We start from the raw sequence: 17555 nt of genomic DNA, 5'->3' as shown, positions 1-17555 counted from the left end.
TGCTTGCATCCTGCACCCATGCTGGTACAACACAGGCTCAGAGCAGCCCAAACACCAAAAAGAAAAAAATAATAATCTTCTTTCCTCACTTTCAAACCAGCCCTGGAGAAAGTCTTCTGAAGAGGCTGCCAAGGACTCTCCTTTTCCTTCTGCATTGTCACAAAACAGAACACAAACAATTAGAGACTCTTTGTAATCAGATCTGGTATGCTCTGTTCTGGTGTCAGTGTTTCCTTCACCCCACTTCCCTGTCTGGATAGTATCAGTCTCACTGGCAGCACGTTTAGGAGGTGCAGGGGCACCAGCACGGGGGCAGACACCAGGCTCTCTGCAACACCTCCCTCGGGCACTGCCGAACCAGGAGACCACCAGCTCCGAGCACCTCTGCCTGGCACATCTTTTGTGGACGGTAAAGCTGGGGCAGTGACACCTGATGCTGCTTCCCCAGGTAGAGAAGCGCTGCCTTAGAGGCTGCTGCTGAGGTACAAGAGGAAGACACCTAAGAAAGGCTAATGCCATTAGGTGTGCAGCCACAGCACGGAGCCTCGCTGACAGGAATAGCACCAAGCCAGCTTTATCTAGGCTCAAGTGAGCCCCGTTGACGTGTGAAGGGAACAACTTTGGCCCCTGTGGGGGCGGGGGTTTCAAGGCAGGTAAATAACCGTGTCCCAAGCGATTATCCACTGAGCAGGAATGGCACCAGACGTGCCTGTGTTTTCCTCTTAAATAGAGAAAACCTCCTTACATAAAAGAATCAAAGGTAAGGCAGAAGGACAAGCCCCAGTCCCCGAGTGCCGCTAACGAGGGTGTTGGAGCACGTGGTGAAGCAGGCATGACCCCCTCACCCCCTGCTGCAGCGGTGGATTTCTAGATTCAGAGAGGACAACCTTCCCTGGCATGCTTAAAGCACTTCTAATCTGCTTTAGGACTGGATCTTTTATAAACACCCCTGGCCAAAGCTCTTTCTTCCGGTTTCCTGAACTGCTTCACCTCAGAGACCCTGGGGGAACCTGTGACTATAACAGGGGATCAAAAACTAAGCAGAGGGCTACAGGGAAGGCAGCCTGTTGGGCCACCAAAAGTTATGTTTCATTCCAGACCAGACTGACTACAAATTAATGGGTAGTTGGCAGGATCCATAAAGCCATTTAAACACAGCAGGGGAGTGGGGACATGCAGGAAAGGGTTTCATTCTACGTGCTCCCAAACAAAAAACAGCAGCAAATGAGCAAAATAAAGCTGTTGAAGAACATCAGTTTAAGAAGAGACAGAAGAACTGGAGATTGGAGGGGAGAAGGTAAACCCCATGAGGCTGTACTCTGTCCCACTATAGCTAACACCATTGTTAGATCTCATATTGAGCTATTCACAGTGGTGACTTTGGGCTTTTTCCTACTCAAACTCACTTAGAAATATCCCAAACAAGACTAAACCCCATACCAAACCCCAGATGCAACACTCTGAGAGAATGAGAGCAGCAGCAAGGGCGCTGGGGCCCTGCAGGCATTCACCCAGTGCTCTCAAAGCTTGTTTTCCCTTTCCAACAAGGAAAGGTCGCCGTTTCTGCTCAACCAAGCTGCTCTGCAGTTCTTTCCCCAGTAACCCCAGGCTGGGTTTCCCTTATTCACTAGTATGCCCTCCAAGGAGCTCACAGCTTCCCAGAGGTCCAAGGTCCATAGCATGAAAACAACAGCCCTTGTCAGCCAGGCCAGTCACTAGAACAAGGTCCCCTCTGTTTCCTTGTCACAAGCCAACATTTCCCACTAAGCCTCCCGCTCTTAAATTATTTTCACAAAAGCAAATAAAAGCCCTCAGGGTACGAGGTCTCACTACAGAGAGTGCTGCAAGATTCCCAGACCTCTTCCCAAAAAACCCAGCTATGCTGCTTTACACTTGGTTTCAATGGCTTTTAGGCAGACTCTGCTGAAGCATTTTCAGTTCCCCTTCAACTGCTTCGTGTTTTGGCCCAACAAACAACTCTGAAAGAGGATCAGGGACTTAAGCATCAGCTGAAGCTTGTGATGCAACAGTTGAACTGTGTGGAGAAGCTGGCCTGGAGAGGGACAGGGATGCCACTTTGGTGGGACTAAGGCACCTGGTGGCCTTTAAAAGGCCGGTGCTCCCCTGGGAAGCTAAAATGCAGAGCAGCTGGTGCTCCTGGAGGACTGGCCTTGCTACAGCATTTATAACTCTCTTCCTCTGGAAATCTGCACTGCACTGACCACCACAGGTTGCTATAGTGATTATGCACCAGTACAAGACCAAAATGGCTAGTACATGACACCCATCTTCCTAAGATTACCTTAAGATTAAAACCAATGGAAGATAAGCAAAAAAACCTTTCATAGAAAGGCATGAAGGACATGAAATTAAATGTCACATATTTCTTTATTACAGACAATAGTCACTACACCAGTCTGTTTAAATTCTCCAGAGCAGCTTGACCATGGATGGCTTTTTTCCAGCCACCCACAGAGATGAAGAAGCTCCAAAAACAATCAAAGAGAAACACAAATCTAAAAAACAGAAAAATCTTGATCATAAATTAATGCACTTAAATAACTTCTCCCATGACCACTAGAATGTAATAACAGAGAAGTCAAAACCCCTGGCCCAAGAACACCACCACTCCTGGCAATTGTGCTGCCCAATAACAGAAGAAGTGCCATCTGCATCTGGGATTGGCCCACAGGGATGGAAGGAGAGGAAGAGAAAAAGAAGAAGGAAAGAAGCACTCTCACTTACCTCAGCTTTCCTTTTCCCCCTTCCCTTCTGCTAGGGAATGGGAGGATAGCTACTGCTGCTGGCTGGACCAGAGGCAGACAAAATAGTTGTGCAGAGAGGAGAGCACACTAGTCATTCTTTATACTAAAAAAACCCAAAGCCTCTTCCTCTCTCCACAAGGGTTTGTGTCTCCTTTCTATTTTAAAGATAGGGTATATTTCCATCACAGTCCGAAGGTGGATCCTCAGAAGGAGCTTGAAGACAGCAAGCAGTGACGCCAACACTTCCCCACAGCACAAGGGGAGGATGGAAGGGGGCTGCCCTCACCATTTGTAATCACCTCCAAACCCTTAACCAGCTTCCATGTGCCAGAGGGGAGTGGTGCTGCCCCTGTGCCCAGCAGAGTCCTGCCTGCACAGGGGCACATGGCAGTGTAGGAGCGGCTTTTCCTCCCCACACTGCAGTACCCAGGTTGGGTACCAGAAGTCTCCATGGACAAAAAGAATTATCCATGCAAACAAGCAAAGGAAAAGAGACGAAAGCAGAGGTTGGTCCCAATCCAACCAGCTACCCCACCCAGAGCAGAGAAGGAATCCCAGGCTGGACACACAGAGAAATGGTGGAGGATGAATGGCCACGTGAAATACATGTTTTCATAAGTCTGCAGAGTCCTCCCTCTGGCCATGCTGACCCACTCAGGCATCATCAATGAGCTTCTCTCCATTTGCGTCCTCCCTCCCGCTACCCTCTCTCTCGCTTTCTCCTTCTTCTTCCGCCCCATCTGTGTAGGTGTCCTTCTGCCCATAGCTGAGAGTGGTGCGGGCGAGGTCCACCTCGATGGGAAAGACATCGGCGTCCCGGAGCACGGCGTAGCAGTCATCGTAGTACTTGGACATCGTGGAGACAAAACGCTGGAGCTGGAACACGATGTCCTGCACTGCAGTGGAGACATGTTGGGGGGAAAAAGTGTAAAAATTTCCTTTCCAAACAGTGTGAAGGCTGTGATCAAGCTTCCCTTACCAATGTTAGATACCATTGCCTACAAATTTTGCCCCTCAGAGCTGATGTCTCGGGTACACCACAAAGGAGCTCCTCAGCAAAAAGAACTGAGCTGCCTTCTGAGCTGAGACAGAGGAGGAACAGAGAGGCCAAAGTCATGTCTGCTGAACTCAGCAGTGGCACTCACCATGTTTCTGGTCCAGGAGCTCTATTTTCTCCAGCACGTCCTTCCTCATCTTGGCAAAGCGCGTGCGAGCCTCCTGACGGCAGCGCAGGATGAGGCGGTACTCATAGTTCCCAGTGCTGACCCGGTAGAGAGGCTCACCCAGAGCCTGCCAAAAACACAGCGCCATGTGAGAGACTCCCACAGCAGTGCTTGCACTCAGTCTGCCTACCAGAGTGCACTCACAATGGCCTTGGGTTATTATGGACCTCTCAGGCACAAGGAACTGCTGTCAGGAAGCAGGAGGAACACTGAGCCATGTCAAAAACTGGCACTCAGTGCAGCCACTTTGAAGGCCAAACACACCAATCATGGTAAAGCATCTCTACTAAGCAAATACAAAAGGACAGGCACCTCTCAGCCCAGCATGGAAAGGTGACATGGCTTCTTACCAGGACTAGCAAGACAGGCATTAAGAACAAGTTTATATCAAGCACACAAAAATTCTGCCCTCCTCTGTAAGGTTTTTCCTGTATGGATTGCATAATGAATTACATATCTACAAAGGGAACCCTCTGGTATCTACAACCATCCAGACAAAATACTGGAAACCAACAGGGAAGGACCTATACATTGTCCAAAAGTCTGGAAAGGGGTTTTCTCTGTCAGCAATGAAGCATCCTTCCCTTGCACCTGTGAACACAACATACAGAAAAATCTGTGCTACAGATTACGGCTCCCTAACACACACTGCACGTGCCAAACCCAAAGGTGCCGCTCTGCTGGGCAAGACTGGCATTCTTTCCTTCCCATTTAGAAGGAAACGTATAATGAAAGATTGTGTTAGGAGTTTTATTCCTGCCTGGCACTTGGGAACTAGACATTCCAAGAAATCAAATGCCTGCTCTGAGGTTGATACCGAGGATAAAAAAAGATGTTACTCTTATGCAGGGAAACTGGAATTTATGGGATACCTTTAGCTATTTTAAACAGAGCTGTTAAGGATTAAAGTCCTAAAACTCTAAACTATAAACCCCCTATTGTTAACAGATATCCTTTAATCAATTTCCTTCACTTATAAATGTAGCTTCACATGCATTTTGCTACAGAGAAGCTAAATCTCCATTTCTAAGAAACAAGTCTTAATGATAAGCTGTGCACTACACACAAATGGAATCTGTGAAGATAACACCTTAATCCTCCTTACATAACCTAATAGTACTTAAACACTGAGAAAGGCAACCACGGAGCAAACAAGCTGCAGTGCTCCCCAGGTAGCATTTAAGCATCCCCTATTTCTAATACATTAAGAATAAATGTATGTAATTCCTTAGGATGCATTCACTTGTTTGGGTGCTGACAGGCACAGGAGTGCTTTTGCAATTGTACTGATACTCACAATGCAGCTGTACTCTTCATCATCCATCTCTTTGACTTTCAGGCAGTAAGACTTTGAAGAATTAAAGATTAAAAAAAAAAAAAAGCAAAACAAGAAGGAACTATTAAAAATTAGAAACAACTTTATCATCACCCATAACTATGAGGTTGCACCATTATTCCAAGCCTTTCTTCAGTGGACAGACTCTGAAGAAAGCACAGTGGGAAAAAATCCTGTGTTCATCTACTCTTTGGGAAAAGCCAGTACAAGAAAAGTATGAGATGGGAATAAATAGGAAGGAAAACAAAAATATTAATTGCTGGGAGGGTTGATGTAGGAAGAGATTCTACCATATTCCCTAGCCTTAGGGCAGCAGCTCCAAGTACTACTCTCAACAGGCAAAAGGAAACAGATTCCTCCAATTAGAGAACAGGTGAACTGAGCAATCTTACCCTTTCTGGGTAGCAAACGAAGGCTGAATGGAATGAAGGAGGGGGAAAAAGGCAAGGTCTAAATTAGAGCAAATATGACTTGACAGTTGTTTACTTTGGCTAAAGAAAGAGTGTCCAAAATTACCTGAAAAATATGTAAGGGGGAGCTCCTTAGAGGAGTTCAAGAGTGTAAGTTGCAGACAAACTCTTTAGAAATAAATCAGGAAATAATTCTGATCATGTAGAAAATAAGTCATATGGGTACTGTAAGATCTTTCTTACCAGTGAGAAGTGTTAAGTTAAAAGCAGGTATCTGAATCTGAGTAATCTGTCAGTAAACAAGGAACTAGAAAAAACAGGGCATTCTCTCATGGATTATGGAAGGATGGATATGTGATCATATAGGCTAGATGTGACTTTCAGGATGATTCCAGGAAACTTAATTTCAACCAACACTTAGGGAAAAAAAAAAAAAAGCAGCTCACCAAATATTCAAACTTGACATCCAGGTATTTTTTGATAGTCAGCCTTGTGTCAGGAATGGCTTTATTCAGATAGGTATTCAAGTCAGTGAGCATCTGCAACAGAAACACCCTCTTGCTGAATTAAGACTAAAAAACATGATTACAATTGCAACCTTTTCCCCAGCACAGGCCATGAGGCTGCCTCAAAACTCTTCTTTGAACTCCAGCACATTTGAAAGAAAATATTTTATCATAGCTCAGAATGGTTAGAGCCTCCTCTACTGTCACTGGCAAGTGGTTCCAGTGCTAGAAATGCTTGCCTCACTAACACCATGGATTCATCTGCTTTTGACTCATTTCATTTTCAGCTGGTTCTGGAAACAGCTCTCCTTGATTCAAAGTTTTATGGCCCAGCATCATCTACCCAACACAGCACTGAAAGTGGAGCCCAAATCAACACTTAAATTCTCTCTTTGCTAAACTAAGTGCAGAGATCCCCTGGAGACTCTTACTCCTATATAATGACTGAAATTCTTACATTGTTCCTGGGTTGCTTGTCTGAACTCATTTAGTGACACAATGCAGTTATGGGTACCAAGATCAGGTACTACACTGGTCAGTGAGACAACTCCTTCATTCCCAAAAGAGGAGAGGAATACACCCATATGCAGAAATCACAGGGACAAGGTTGATATATTCATTATGTTACCTCTCAGGTTCTTTTCATTATGAAGAGAATTCCCTGAAGGAAAGCAGACAAGGATCCTTCTTCCCTTAATGAATGAACTTTTAACACCACACCTTTAAAGACAGGCTTCTGCCTTTCTAGATTCCCCTCTCCTCCAAACCCTTTACTCCTGTGGTTGAATTCTTTACCGGCTTAATTGTTTTCAGAAGGTGAATCCCAAACTTCTCAATGTTGCGATGGGCATCAGCAAATTTCACAAAGGCTTCGCTGGCAGCTGGTTGTGGTTCCCGTACACCAATGACAGAGAAAACATCTCCAAATGCTGCATGGGCAGAATAAATACAGACAGATGAACAAAGAGGTGAACCCTGAGAAAAATCTTGTCTCCAGTATTAGAAGTCTCTCCCATAACCTTACAATTAGCTGCGGGATGATGCTACATGTGGGAAATAGTAAAGGTAAGCTACATATTCCCTAAAGACCAGAGTTTGGCAGGGTATTTCCCCAATGTCTCATGTGAGGGACAGGGCCTGTGTTAGCACTATGACTGGTAATACAGGAGAGCAGCCCTTCACAGCTCATTTCTGCAACCCTTGTTTTTTTTTGAGTGAGAGAATCACATATCTAACTACTGACAAAAAAACTCCTGAAACTGATGGTCAAAGATTTGTCCTCCCTTTGCTAAGATTCTTTACCTCTGTGTGTCTGAGATAGCTCAAAGAAAGCCCTGAGAAGACTCTTGGTGTGCTCTGTCAAGCCTGTGATGGAAGCCAGAAAAAACATTTAAGTCACTTCACTGAAACACAATGAAAGTATCCTTCTCTCCCATCTGCTGTCTGATGGAATACCAAGTTTACCTTTGTATAACTCTGCAGTCCTCTCCAGCTCCTCTAATCTCTTCACTAGTCCATCTAAATAGAAACAAGAATCAGAATAAAGAATTATAACAGTCACATTCAAGACATGTTTAAGACCTGATCAGGTGGAAAAATACCAGTTTCATATATTTGGTTCAAATTTCCCTCACCCCTTAATGCCTGTCCTGTGATACAACATGGGAAGCTTTTAAAATGACTGCAAACTTATTTTATAGTGTGGGGTCATCATCTATTGGCATTCACTAAGATGGTCCCTGCTTTAAATTAAGCTGACCTGAGATAACATATAAGTGGCCACAGGGACAGGCTGTATCACTCAGGATGGGCAGAGACAATCACAACAGCAAGGCAGAGCAGAAGAAAAGAATGTGGACCATGCAAGCAACAATAAAAAGCAGGCAAACACAGGAGAGTAAGCATTCCATTAGGAAAATGGCCTCCTGGACAATACCTACCATTGCAAAGTATGGCTCGGCTCAGCCCCAGGGCATCTGCTGTCCCCGAGCTCATGTTCTCCACCAGCCGGTGCTTCACCTTCTTCAATACTAAAGGCCAAAACAAAGTGACAAACCAGCATCAAGGTCACTTCCATGGGCAGGAAAAGCTCTCCAGCACATTCCACTGGTTTTCCATGCACTGGGTAAACTGCACTTAACTCAGTATTGAGGCAGCAAGAAGAAAGAATACTGCAGAAACAGGGCACTCTGGTCCAGGCATGCCCAACACATTTTCTAAATTGCCTATCTGCCCTGCTCTCACATCCTAAATACTTCAATCAATAGAGCTCCAGCAATTCTTTTGGAAGATTGTCCCAATCAATCACTCTGCTATAAGCAAAGCACTTATCTTGATATTTGGAACTAAACTTTGCTTATGCTATCTGCTGTATGACTTCAGCTGAAGTAATGAGGCTGAAAGACAATCAGGACTTAACGCTCAGTGCTGTCTCTTTCCTTACTTTTACCTTTTGAATCCTAATTAAACCCTTTTGCCACCTCTTAATGGAATTTCTGCCTCTGGTCGTCATATCCTACAAATTACTAGAGACATCTATGTCCTCCTTGGAACTAGATGACTCCATCACCTTTATTTACAGGCAGACTTGCCTGCAGATCCGAAGAACTCAGCTGAAGCCACAGTGCTCTGGAAAATACCATATTCTCATCACACTTCTGTTTTCCCAGAAATCCATCTCACTATTCACAATTTTCCAGAATTCCTGTCAATTTATTAGCACCATAATCACCAGGACAATAAATGAGAGCAAAGAGAATGGATACATTTTGCTGAAAGTGAGAAAGGCAGACCATATAAAGGAGACAGCTGTGTAGGCTTAGTTCAAAACCAGACACTTTGTTTTAGCAATAAAGGCTCTCCTGTCTCTCATAAAATTTATGTTTGTACAAAACTCAGTGTAACTCAGTGTAGATAGGTATTTCATCCCTGTTCTCCATGGTTAGAAATCCCCACCAATGCCTTTCAATTGACACATTTCTGTGTACATCTCAAAATAGGTCAGCCTAACTTACATGTATTAAAAATAGATTAATTAGATTATTATGCAGCTGAGATTCATCATCCATGCTAAACACAGCACAGAAAAACAAGCCTCCACAACAACAATTAAGTCTTGATTTAACTTTCAAGCCTGTTTCAAAATGTCAGGGAAGGATTTTTTTTAAACCTGTAACTCTCTTTGACAGCATCCATTTGAAAACAACCGAGTTAAGAGCAAGAAAGGAAACAGATTTGGTTTTAGCTGGGACCAATCTTTCACCCTTCTGCATAATTTTAACACTCTAGGGAGAAAGAAACCAGTCTTACCAATATCCAAAGACTTGCCCTGCTTTGGGTCAGCCTGAAGCTTGTTGTAGTGTATTGTCACTTCTCCCTGCAGAGAGAGCAAACCCCAAACTGCTGTACTGGAAGCAGGCAGCAGCACCTCCCTTTACCCAAGGACAATAAGCTGCCAACTGCGACCCAGAAGCTCCAGTGGCCCCCTCCTACCTCTCACCTTTACCATCTGTATCATCTTGGCCACCTCCACTTTGGTCTTGCCTTTGACGGATTTCCCGTTGACGCCGGTGATTTCATCGCCGGCTGCCACGGTGCCGTCCAAGGCTGCTGGAGTGTTATCGAACACCTGGGGCAGAGACAGGCCCTGCACTCAGGAGAGGGGCAGGGCAGGGCTGAACAGCACACACCAAACACCTGCACTGCTCCCTCTTAATCCACTGCTGCTCTGTCCATGGCGAAGCTGCAGTTTTCCCCCTTCCCAAACCAAGAGGTGGGCTGACCATCCTGTTCCCTCAGGAAGTTCATGCTCCTAGCATGTGCCTCCTCAAGCACAGGATTTCCTGGTGTTGGGAGTGTCACACTGTGAATTCTAACATGCTCTCCAAGGAGAAGGATAATTCCATCAGTCTTAATTTAATTCTCCCACACCTACTAGGTACTAGAGTAAGGAAATCTTTTTACTGGAATGTGAGATGTCATCTCCCAGCATAGGGCTGTCTTTCCACGCTTCCCATCTCTCAGGCCAACTCTGTTTTAAAAAGATGGCTTGTTTTTCCTCCCCAGGTGCCCACCTGGACGATGTAGAGACAGGGGCAGTACTGTGCTCCTCCTCCAATGCTGATCCCAATCAGGTTCTGAGAATCCTTCTTCAGGGTCACTGTCCCAGGTACAGTGGGGATGCCCCTACAAAGGAAGAATTGAATGTAGGCAGAGCTGCCTGCGTATGAAACAACTCTGGCATCTGAGTCAGTACAAATGGAAAACATCATGGGCACGGCACGTCTGAATTCATTCCCTCACCTCTGCCACAGGGTCTATCAGCATGGGTGAGCAGGGAGATCTGTGCCATCTTTCTCTTGGGATTGCATGCAAGGATTAGAGGTGCAAGAGATACCCTCATCCATGGCTAGGCACTGAAGAAACACTATCATGCTTTAGTGTTTCACCTGGACTTAGTGCTGGGCTGAGAGGACAACTTGCACAGCATAAATGTGATGCAAATCAAGTGCTCTATGTTAAATGCAGGGCAGTCACTGCAGGGCAACACAAATATTCTTCTTTGCTTGCCAGCACAGCGATGCCTCATCCCCACTCTCCAGAGGGAGCAAGAAATCAGCACTGGACAGCAAGGCTGATGCCCAACATTCAGTGTCACACACAGGTAAATTTATCAACTCTCATTAGGCCTTGGTTGCAAAGCCTACTTCTATTGTAAGAAACACCAGGAAAAGACAAGTGAAATACTCACAGCTTATCTTCCTCAATATCATAGTCCAAATCTGCAAACATTGTTTTGGTTCAGTGGAGTCTGTTTGTCTGAAGCTGCTTATTCCAAACTCCCTGGGAAGAAAAAAACAGAAAAAAAAACAAATAAAAGAATGATTGCAATAGAAAAAAAAACAGAAAACCAGCCTCTCACCCTTATCAATCTCCTTTTTCTTTTTTGGGATGCCACATTGTGGTCTCTGCTCTTATATCAAAAGATGAAAAATTAGTCAAGTGTCCCTGGTTCTCTGCTCTGCATGCGAGAGAATGGATTCCTCGAATTTGATGCTGCATGTTCCAAACCCAACACTGACAGACGTGCAGCGTTTCCAAAGCACAGAACAAAACGTGGTCCCTTCCCGCAGCTGCTTCTTCCCACGCTCGACCTTGCACCGCGACTGCTAAAATACTCAGCTTTACCCCCGACATCCATCACACATCTCCGTGCTCCTGACTTCACAGCAAGTCACGTCACTTTCTGACATTCACCGCCTGTCTCGGCAGGCCGTGCTCAAGCTTCCCACCGAAAGCCTCATTATTTCCCCATGCAAAAACATCGTTTCCATTTAATTTCGGACAGCAATTAGCTAGCACGTTTGGGTTCCGCCCACCCTTCGGCAGCACCCAAGTCACGGCCACGCCGTGAGGGTGTGCGCCTCCACCACACCCGACCCTGAGGGACCCGCGCTTCACCCACAGGGCAGCGGGGCCGGGCAGGGCCAGCGGTCAGGGGCTGCGGGCAGTGCCGGGCAGGGGCTGCGGGCAGGGGCTGCGGGCAGGGCAGGGGCAGCCCCCACCCCAGACCCAGCCCTTGCCCGGCCCCGGCCCCGGCCCCGGCCCCGGCCCCGGGCCCGGCGGGACCGTCCGGGGGCAGCCGCGGGGGGGCGTCCCTCAGGGGCCCCCAGGCTTACCGGAAGCGGCCGCGCGGCGCCGTCAGCCCCCGCCGGCCACGTCACCGCCGGCGCCGCCCGGAAGCGCCCGCCCGAGCGCCGCCCCCCGCGCGGCCGCCGCGTTGCCATGGGGACCCCCCGGTTCGGCCTGGTTCGGCCGCGGAAATGGCGGCTCTGGGGTTCCCTGATCGCTCTCTGCAACCCCTGAAAGGAGGCCGTAGCCACGTGGGGGTCGGCCTCTTGTCCCAGGCAACAAGAGCACATAGTCACAAGCTGCACCAAGGGAGGTTTAGGTGGGACACCAGGAGGAATTTCTTCACGGAAAGGGTGGTAGACATGGGAATGGGCTGCCCAGGGAGCTGCTGAAGTCACTGTCCCTGGAGATGTCTAAGGAAAGGCTGGATGTGGCACTCAGTGCCATGGTGTGGTTGACATGGTGTAGTTCAGTCACAGGTTGGACTCCATGATCTCAGAGGTCTTCCCCAACCTAACTGATTCGGTGATTCTGTGCAATTGCTTGGGACAGTCACCATCAGCAGTGACCTGAGGAAAAACCGGATGCCAGCGGATGTGGGAGCCAGTCAGCACGGCTGTGTGCAGAGCCACTGCCCCGCCATGTGTGCCGCAGGATCGCCACGCTTCCACGCGTTCTTCTCCTCTGCCATGTGTGTGGGGGCAGTGGTTGGCTGTTCAAATGGTTTTCTGCCTCCATCATGACAGCACCACCACTGGGAGAATGCTTTGATTTCCCAGAGAAATGTGGTTTCCTTTTCGCATTATGTGTCATCTTTTCCAGCTGCCCCTGGCTTCTGAGCAACTACCAGGCTTCCAAACCCAAATTACTGACACAGATCAAAAAAAACCCAACCCCAACATTGTGCTCTTTGAACTGAAAACTCCTCCGTGACTAGAACGAGGGCTGGCCATGGCAATGACCTCTGCTGCTGGCTGAGAGGGTGGTTAGTGTTTGCAGTATGCAGCCCCGTGAGCCTCTTGTCTGCATACATCAAAACACTGACTGAAGCCACCCACAATGCTGGACTACAAGGGGCAAGAGTGTGCTGTTAATAATCTTTTTATAGTCCTGGGTCTAAGATGTGATTTATTTATGAGGGAAAGCTGAATGAGAAATGCAGTCCTTCAGGTGGGAGCTCTCTGAAGAAAAGAGACTGACATCCTGACCCTGGCCACTGACAGGAGATTCACATCAGTGGAGCTCCAGAATTGATGGGCCAGACCCTGATCTCTTCACTAAGAGCTTGCTGGGGCTCGGCAGTGTGACAGCACTTGGCTGTGGCTGCAGGTGATACAGAGAAAATGGACCCAGACTCTTCTGAGCGTTTTTGCACAGCTAAAGACAAGAGGAAGGGGTTGTGAGTTGCAGGATGGAATTACAGTGCAACAAAAGGAATAAAAATCACTGTTACATCAGCCCAGAGAAGTGGTGGAATATCCATCCCTAGAGACAGCGACAATTTATCTGGACAGATTCTGCGATGCTGCGGTCCTGAGAGAGACCCTGCAACGCAAGCAAAGAGGTCACCCCGCAGAACCCTCCTGAGCCCCAAAGCTGAGAGCTGGTTAATTAAATGTCACACAGGCAGAACTCGAGCCCGCAATCCGTCCCACACCCCGGCAGGACTGCTCCGTGCGTCCCGCGGGGCCGTGTGTCCCGCGCTGTCCCCGGGGGCTGTGCAGGGTCGGGCCGTGTGTCCCGCGCTGTCCCCGGGGGCTGTGCAGGGTCGGGCCGTGTGTCCCGCGCTGTCCCCGGGGGCTGTGCAGGGTCGGGCCGTGTGTCCCGCGCTGTCCCCGGGGGCTGTGCAGGGTCGGGCCGTGTGTCCCGCGCTGTCCCCGGGGGCTGTGCAGGGTCGGGCCGTGTGTCCCGCGCTGTCCCCGCGCTGTTCCCGGGGCCTGACAGGGTCGCCCCCGGCCGGGCTCCATTCCTAAGGGCGGAGCGCCGCCGTGTGGTCAGTGCCCGGAACTGCTGCTGCAGGAGGGGCCCGGTTCAGGGTTTGCGAGGATATTTCTCCCGTTTTACTGCAAAGGGGAAAAAAGAGGTTTTTCACACACACAGGAGAACACCTGCATAACGTGAATCATTTGCCTGCGCCCAACGGGATTGCTTAGAGCCTTGTGCATTGGCTGGGTGTCAGACTGGCTAAAAGAAGTTGCAGGACCTCATTTCTCCTGCTGCCCACTTCTGCTACTAGAGCTTCAAGGGAGATGAACAAGCAGTGAATGTTTCCTTTGCTGGCAGTTCCTGCCATTCAAAAGAAAGACAATAAGCAGACCTCGCCCGAGGTGAGAAACTGGACTTGCTGACACTGACAAGGCGAAAGCCTGTAGGTCTGATGAGCCTTGTTTTGTGCTGCTCCAGTGAAGTGTGTGCGTCGTGCATGTCCTTCAGTACACCCCTGAAGCATCAGCCTTTGTACACGTGTGCTGGCTGACCCTGCCTTTTGTGCACAGCTGCTCCAAAGTGTCCAAGATCGATTGGATTCTCTCTGTGTGAGATGGAGAATGAATCTGCATGTGCCCTAAAGCTATGTCTGTCTCAAGAGTGGAAATCCATTGCCTGATCGCCTCCTCCCAAGGGGAGAAGTAATTAATTGCTGATGAAAATGGTTACCTAAAATCCAAAAAAGTAAGGTTAGCCAGCATTTTAAAAAAACCCAAGAAGTTGTTCCTTTTCAAGGATAGATCTGATTAATTTTATCAAAAATTTGAAATGCAGGTTTCTCTTGAAAATTGGGTGCACTGCTTACAGTCTACCAGTACAGCTTTAATCAAGAGGGCTTAGTTTGCACATACAGAGATTTTTCTATCCACAATTACACAACCCATGAAAAGTTTGACTCTGAGAGTCACAACTCCCTTCTGCTTGTCTTTCACCACGTGTAATAAGGAGTCTGCTAGCAGATCACACGTTGCATGACTGGTTGGCTTCTTGGCACTCAGATGTATTTCTGTGTACTGGGGCTGTGCTGAATCTCATGTTTCTGGCTGCTCTTCTGCTACTGTTTTCAGTGTCAACATGACTAACTGCACTAACATCCTCCTTGATTGCTGTCCCTTGAGCTGTGTTGTCTGTTTTGGGGGGAACTTTCAGTGAGTAAGTGTGGGCATTGTATTCCCTGCCCATCACTGCACAGCCTGCCTGCCCTATCCCTACCCCACTTCTGCTGGGTGCTGCTAACACTTGCAGCCGCCTCTGTAGGGGCAGGTGGGATTGTTGGGGTGCAATAGAGGACTGCTTTCACTGAGTGTTTTCATTGCCCTTCCTCTGAAATTTCCTGCATTTAGGATTCTCCAAGGCTTATCCAGAGGGAAGTTGAGGGAAATGGACAATGCTTTGTGGCAGATGCATTTTATTTCCACGTGCACCAAACATGTTTCAGTGCCCCTGGACTTCGTCCCCACAGATTTCTTCTCCCAGACAAGGAGATTGGTCTCAGGGGCTTGGGGGCTGTTACCTCTATGAAAGCATTACTCACAAAATCAGTACTTGCAACCTGAAAACCCTTAAAGGGAACCTAAAGCTAATGGGTTTTCTGAGACCCTGCAGGTGGAAAGCGTGAGCTCTGGCTTGGCTGATCAGTTTTTATTTGCAGGGCAACTTTTCACCTTTCCAATCCAGGGGCATGACCACACTCTGTTGCACATTCCAGAGGCACTACTGCTCTGGCAAGGTGCTATCAAAGCTTGTGGTCCTTGGGATGAGCCCGTGGGATGTTGAGCTCCACAGTGGAATAGCAACAGGGCATAGGGGGGACCACATCTCATGAGCAGTGTCAGAGTGAGGGGTGGGAAACAGGCGGAGAGTTGCCCTCATTATGCATGGCCAATTAGCCCATCCTCTCCTCACCTCTGCAATGTGAAAGACTGTTGTTGAGAGTGGTCATAACTCATGGTGAACACCCTGCCTCCCCCTTACTCCTTTCACACCCACTGCTCTCCATTTTCCTTCCAGAAAAAAAATGTGTCTTTGATGAAATGAAATGGCTCAGTCAAAGAACCCCTCAAATGGTTGGGGACCCCTGCAGTTGGCCACCCTTGCCCACTTCCCAGCTCTATTTCTGGCCGAGTTTGGAGTTTAAGTGGGCTGACCTTGTGCCCTGACTGCCCTGGGGGTCAGTGATGAAAGCGGATGGAGGCTTCCCAGTCAGGTCTCTTGTGTGTGACTCTTTTGTTCCCAGGACAAGGGTGTGCAGTGCCTGGGACAGTGCTTAATTGTTTGGGGGCACTGCTTTACCCGTCATGCCCTTCCCCGGGTGGCCCCAGCCCTCTTGCTCATGCGTGGGAGGGAAGCAGCTTCCCCACTCAGGGTAAGGAGGAGGAAGCAGAGCCTGGATTGCTCGGGATCATTTCTGGCTGTTTATCAATCTGTGCCATAAATTTTGCGAGTGCCAGAAAGCAGAAAGAGAAATAAAGTAAAAAAAAAAAAAAAAAAAAGGATTTCCTGGCTTTTTGTGACTCTTGTGTCACTGGATGTATCCTCCATTGTCCTTCTGTGCAGACAAGAGCAACATCACCTTGTCCCAGTCAGCTCCTGTGTCCCTCCACTGTGTTCCATGGGATTCATCCCATCACTGAGACCTCCCTCTGCCCTTCTACAGGTACTTAATGAGGAAAGTCCTTTGTCAGGTCTGAGACATTTGGCTCAGTCCAAGTGGAGGCAATGGGTTCACAGCAGGGAGGACAGAAACTCTGTGTTGATCTTGTGGGTGTGCAAGCCTAGGGCTGGATATATTGAGACTTCTGGAAAGCTTTTTATTTACAAGATCTGAGCTGGGGCACCACACCTGGCACTGTCCTGAAGACATGCAGAGGAGCGGTAGGTTTTCTGTAGGTGTGCTTGGGCAGGGAAAGGATGCTGGACAACCTGTGGGCATGATGACAAAGAATTGAAGGATTACAAAGCCTTGCCTGGTGGAGGTGGGTCAGCAGAGCTCAGCACAATCATGTAGGAAGCCTTGTACCACTCAATACCTCTTTGGCTGCCCCCTCAGCATCTTCTTTTCACAATGAGCCCTTCCTCTGTGCTTCACATCTTCATTAGAGCTGGAGGCTGGGGCAGGAGCCTCCAGAGCAGGCCCTCCCCTCTGCCATTTCGGGGAGTGACTGTGCAGAGGAAATGGATAAAAGGAGCCCAGGGTCAGGGTTTAATTACCCCATTGCGTGCAGAGACGAGTGATGGACAGACACTGTCAGTGGGTCACTGATTAGCTGCCACAGAGCAGACAGAGGAGGGGGGAACGTGATGAGCCCCTGGGACAGGCCAGTGCTGGGGAGAGCTGTGAGACATGGACATGGCAGCTTGTTGTGAAAGACACCTTTTCTTTTAGTTGTTTCCCCGGTCTTTTATCTCGCTATTTGTCCCAGCTCCATCAGGAGTCCTGTGGGCTAAAAAGTCTGCTGTGCCATGGCTGCTTTGCTGGGTAGGGACAGGATGCTGCTGGGGTGGCAAGTCCCCTGGGGGGATGGAGAAGAAGGGATGTCTCCTGCCAGCAGTGGCAATCTCTTGTCTCCCTGTGGCAGGGAAGGATGGAGGGAGGGGAGAAGGGAAGGACTAATGAAAGCACATGAGGGAAGGAAAGGAAGAAGGCTGAATGAAATTGCTGCTTGCAGGTGAGGTGTAATACACAGATAATGCTCCTC

At 48.3% G+C, this 17555-nt stretch overlaps 1 protein-coding gene across 3 annotated transcripts; it reads right to left on the bottom strand.

The window, feature by feature from the left end:
• Nucleotides 1–2374: 2374 nt before the first annotated feature.
• PICK1 (protein interacting with PRKCA 1) lies at nt 2375–11947 on the bottom strand. 3 transcript variants are annotated; one of them, XM_058804866.1, is made up of 13 exons: nt 11919–11947; nt 10991–11082; nt 10314–10425; nt 9740–9868; nt 9550–9616; nt 8181–8270; nt 7705–7758; nt 7543–7605; nt 7036–7169; nt 6181–6273; nt 5286–5336; nt 3911–4055; nt 2375–3661 (listed from the first exon to the last, which is right to left on the bottom strand). In XM_058804866.1, the coding sequence occupies exons 2-13, from the start codon at nt 11029–11031 to the stop codon at nt 3420–3422; spliced, it is 1221 nt and encodes a 406-aa protein (XP_058660849.1). In that variant the 5' UTR covers nt 11032–11082; nt 11919–11947; the 3' UTR covers nt 2375–3419. The 3 variants fall into 3 exon arrangements, with proteins under 3 accessions (XP_058660849.1, XP_058660848.1, XP_058660850.1); XM_058804865.1 differs by lacking the exon at nt 11919–11947 and adding an exon at nt 11705–11914; XM_058804867.1 differs by lacking the exon at nt 11919–11947 and adding an exon at nt 11428–11593.
• Between the last annotated feature and the right edge of the window lie 5608 nt (nt 11948–17555).

The sequence above is a fragment of the Ammospiza caudacuta genome, chromosome 5, assembly GCF_027887145.1.
Source record: "Ammospiza caudacuta isolate bAmmCau1 chromosome 5, bAmmCau1.pri, whole genome shotgun sequence".
Taxonomy (NCBI): Eukaryota; Metazoa; Chordata; class Aves; order Passeriformes; family Passerellidae; genus Ammospiza; species Ammospiza caudacuta.
This window is presented reverse-complemented; position numbering and strand designations above follow the sequence as displayed.

Bases quoted from the DNA above. Each gene is read 5' to 3' on its own strand.
- PICK1 (XM_058804866.1), bottom strand. From the start codon at position 11,031: ATGTTTGCAGATTTGGACTATGATATTGAGGAAGATAAGCT. The intron at 9,869-10,313 runs GTGGGCACCTGG...TCTCTGCCCCAG, and splicing joins CCTGTCTCTACATCGTCCAG to GTGTTCGATAACACTCCAGC. The intron at 7,606-7,704 runs GTAAACTTGGTA...CTTCCATCACAG, and splicing joins GACTGCAGAGTTATACAAAG to GCTTGACAGAGCACACCAAG.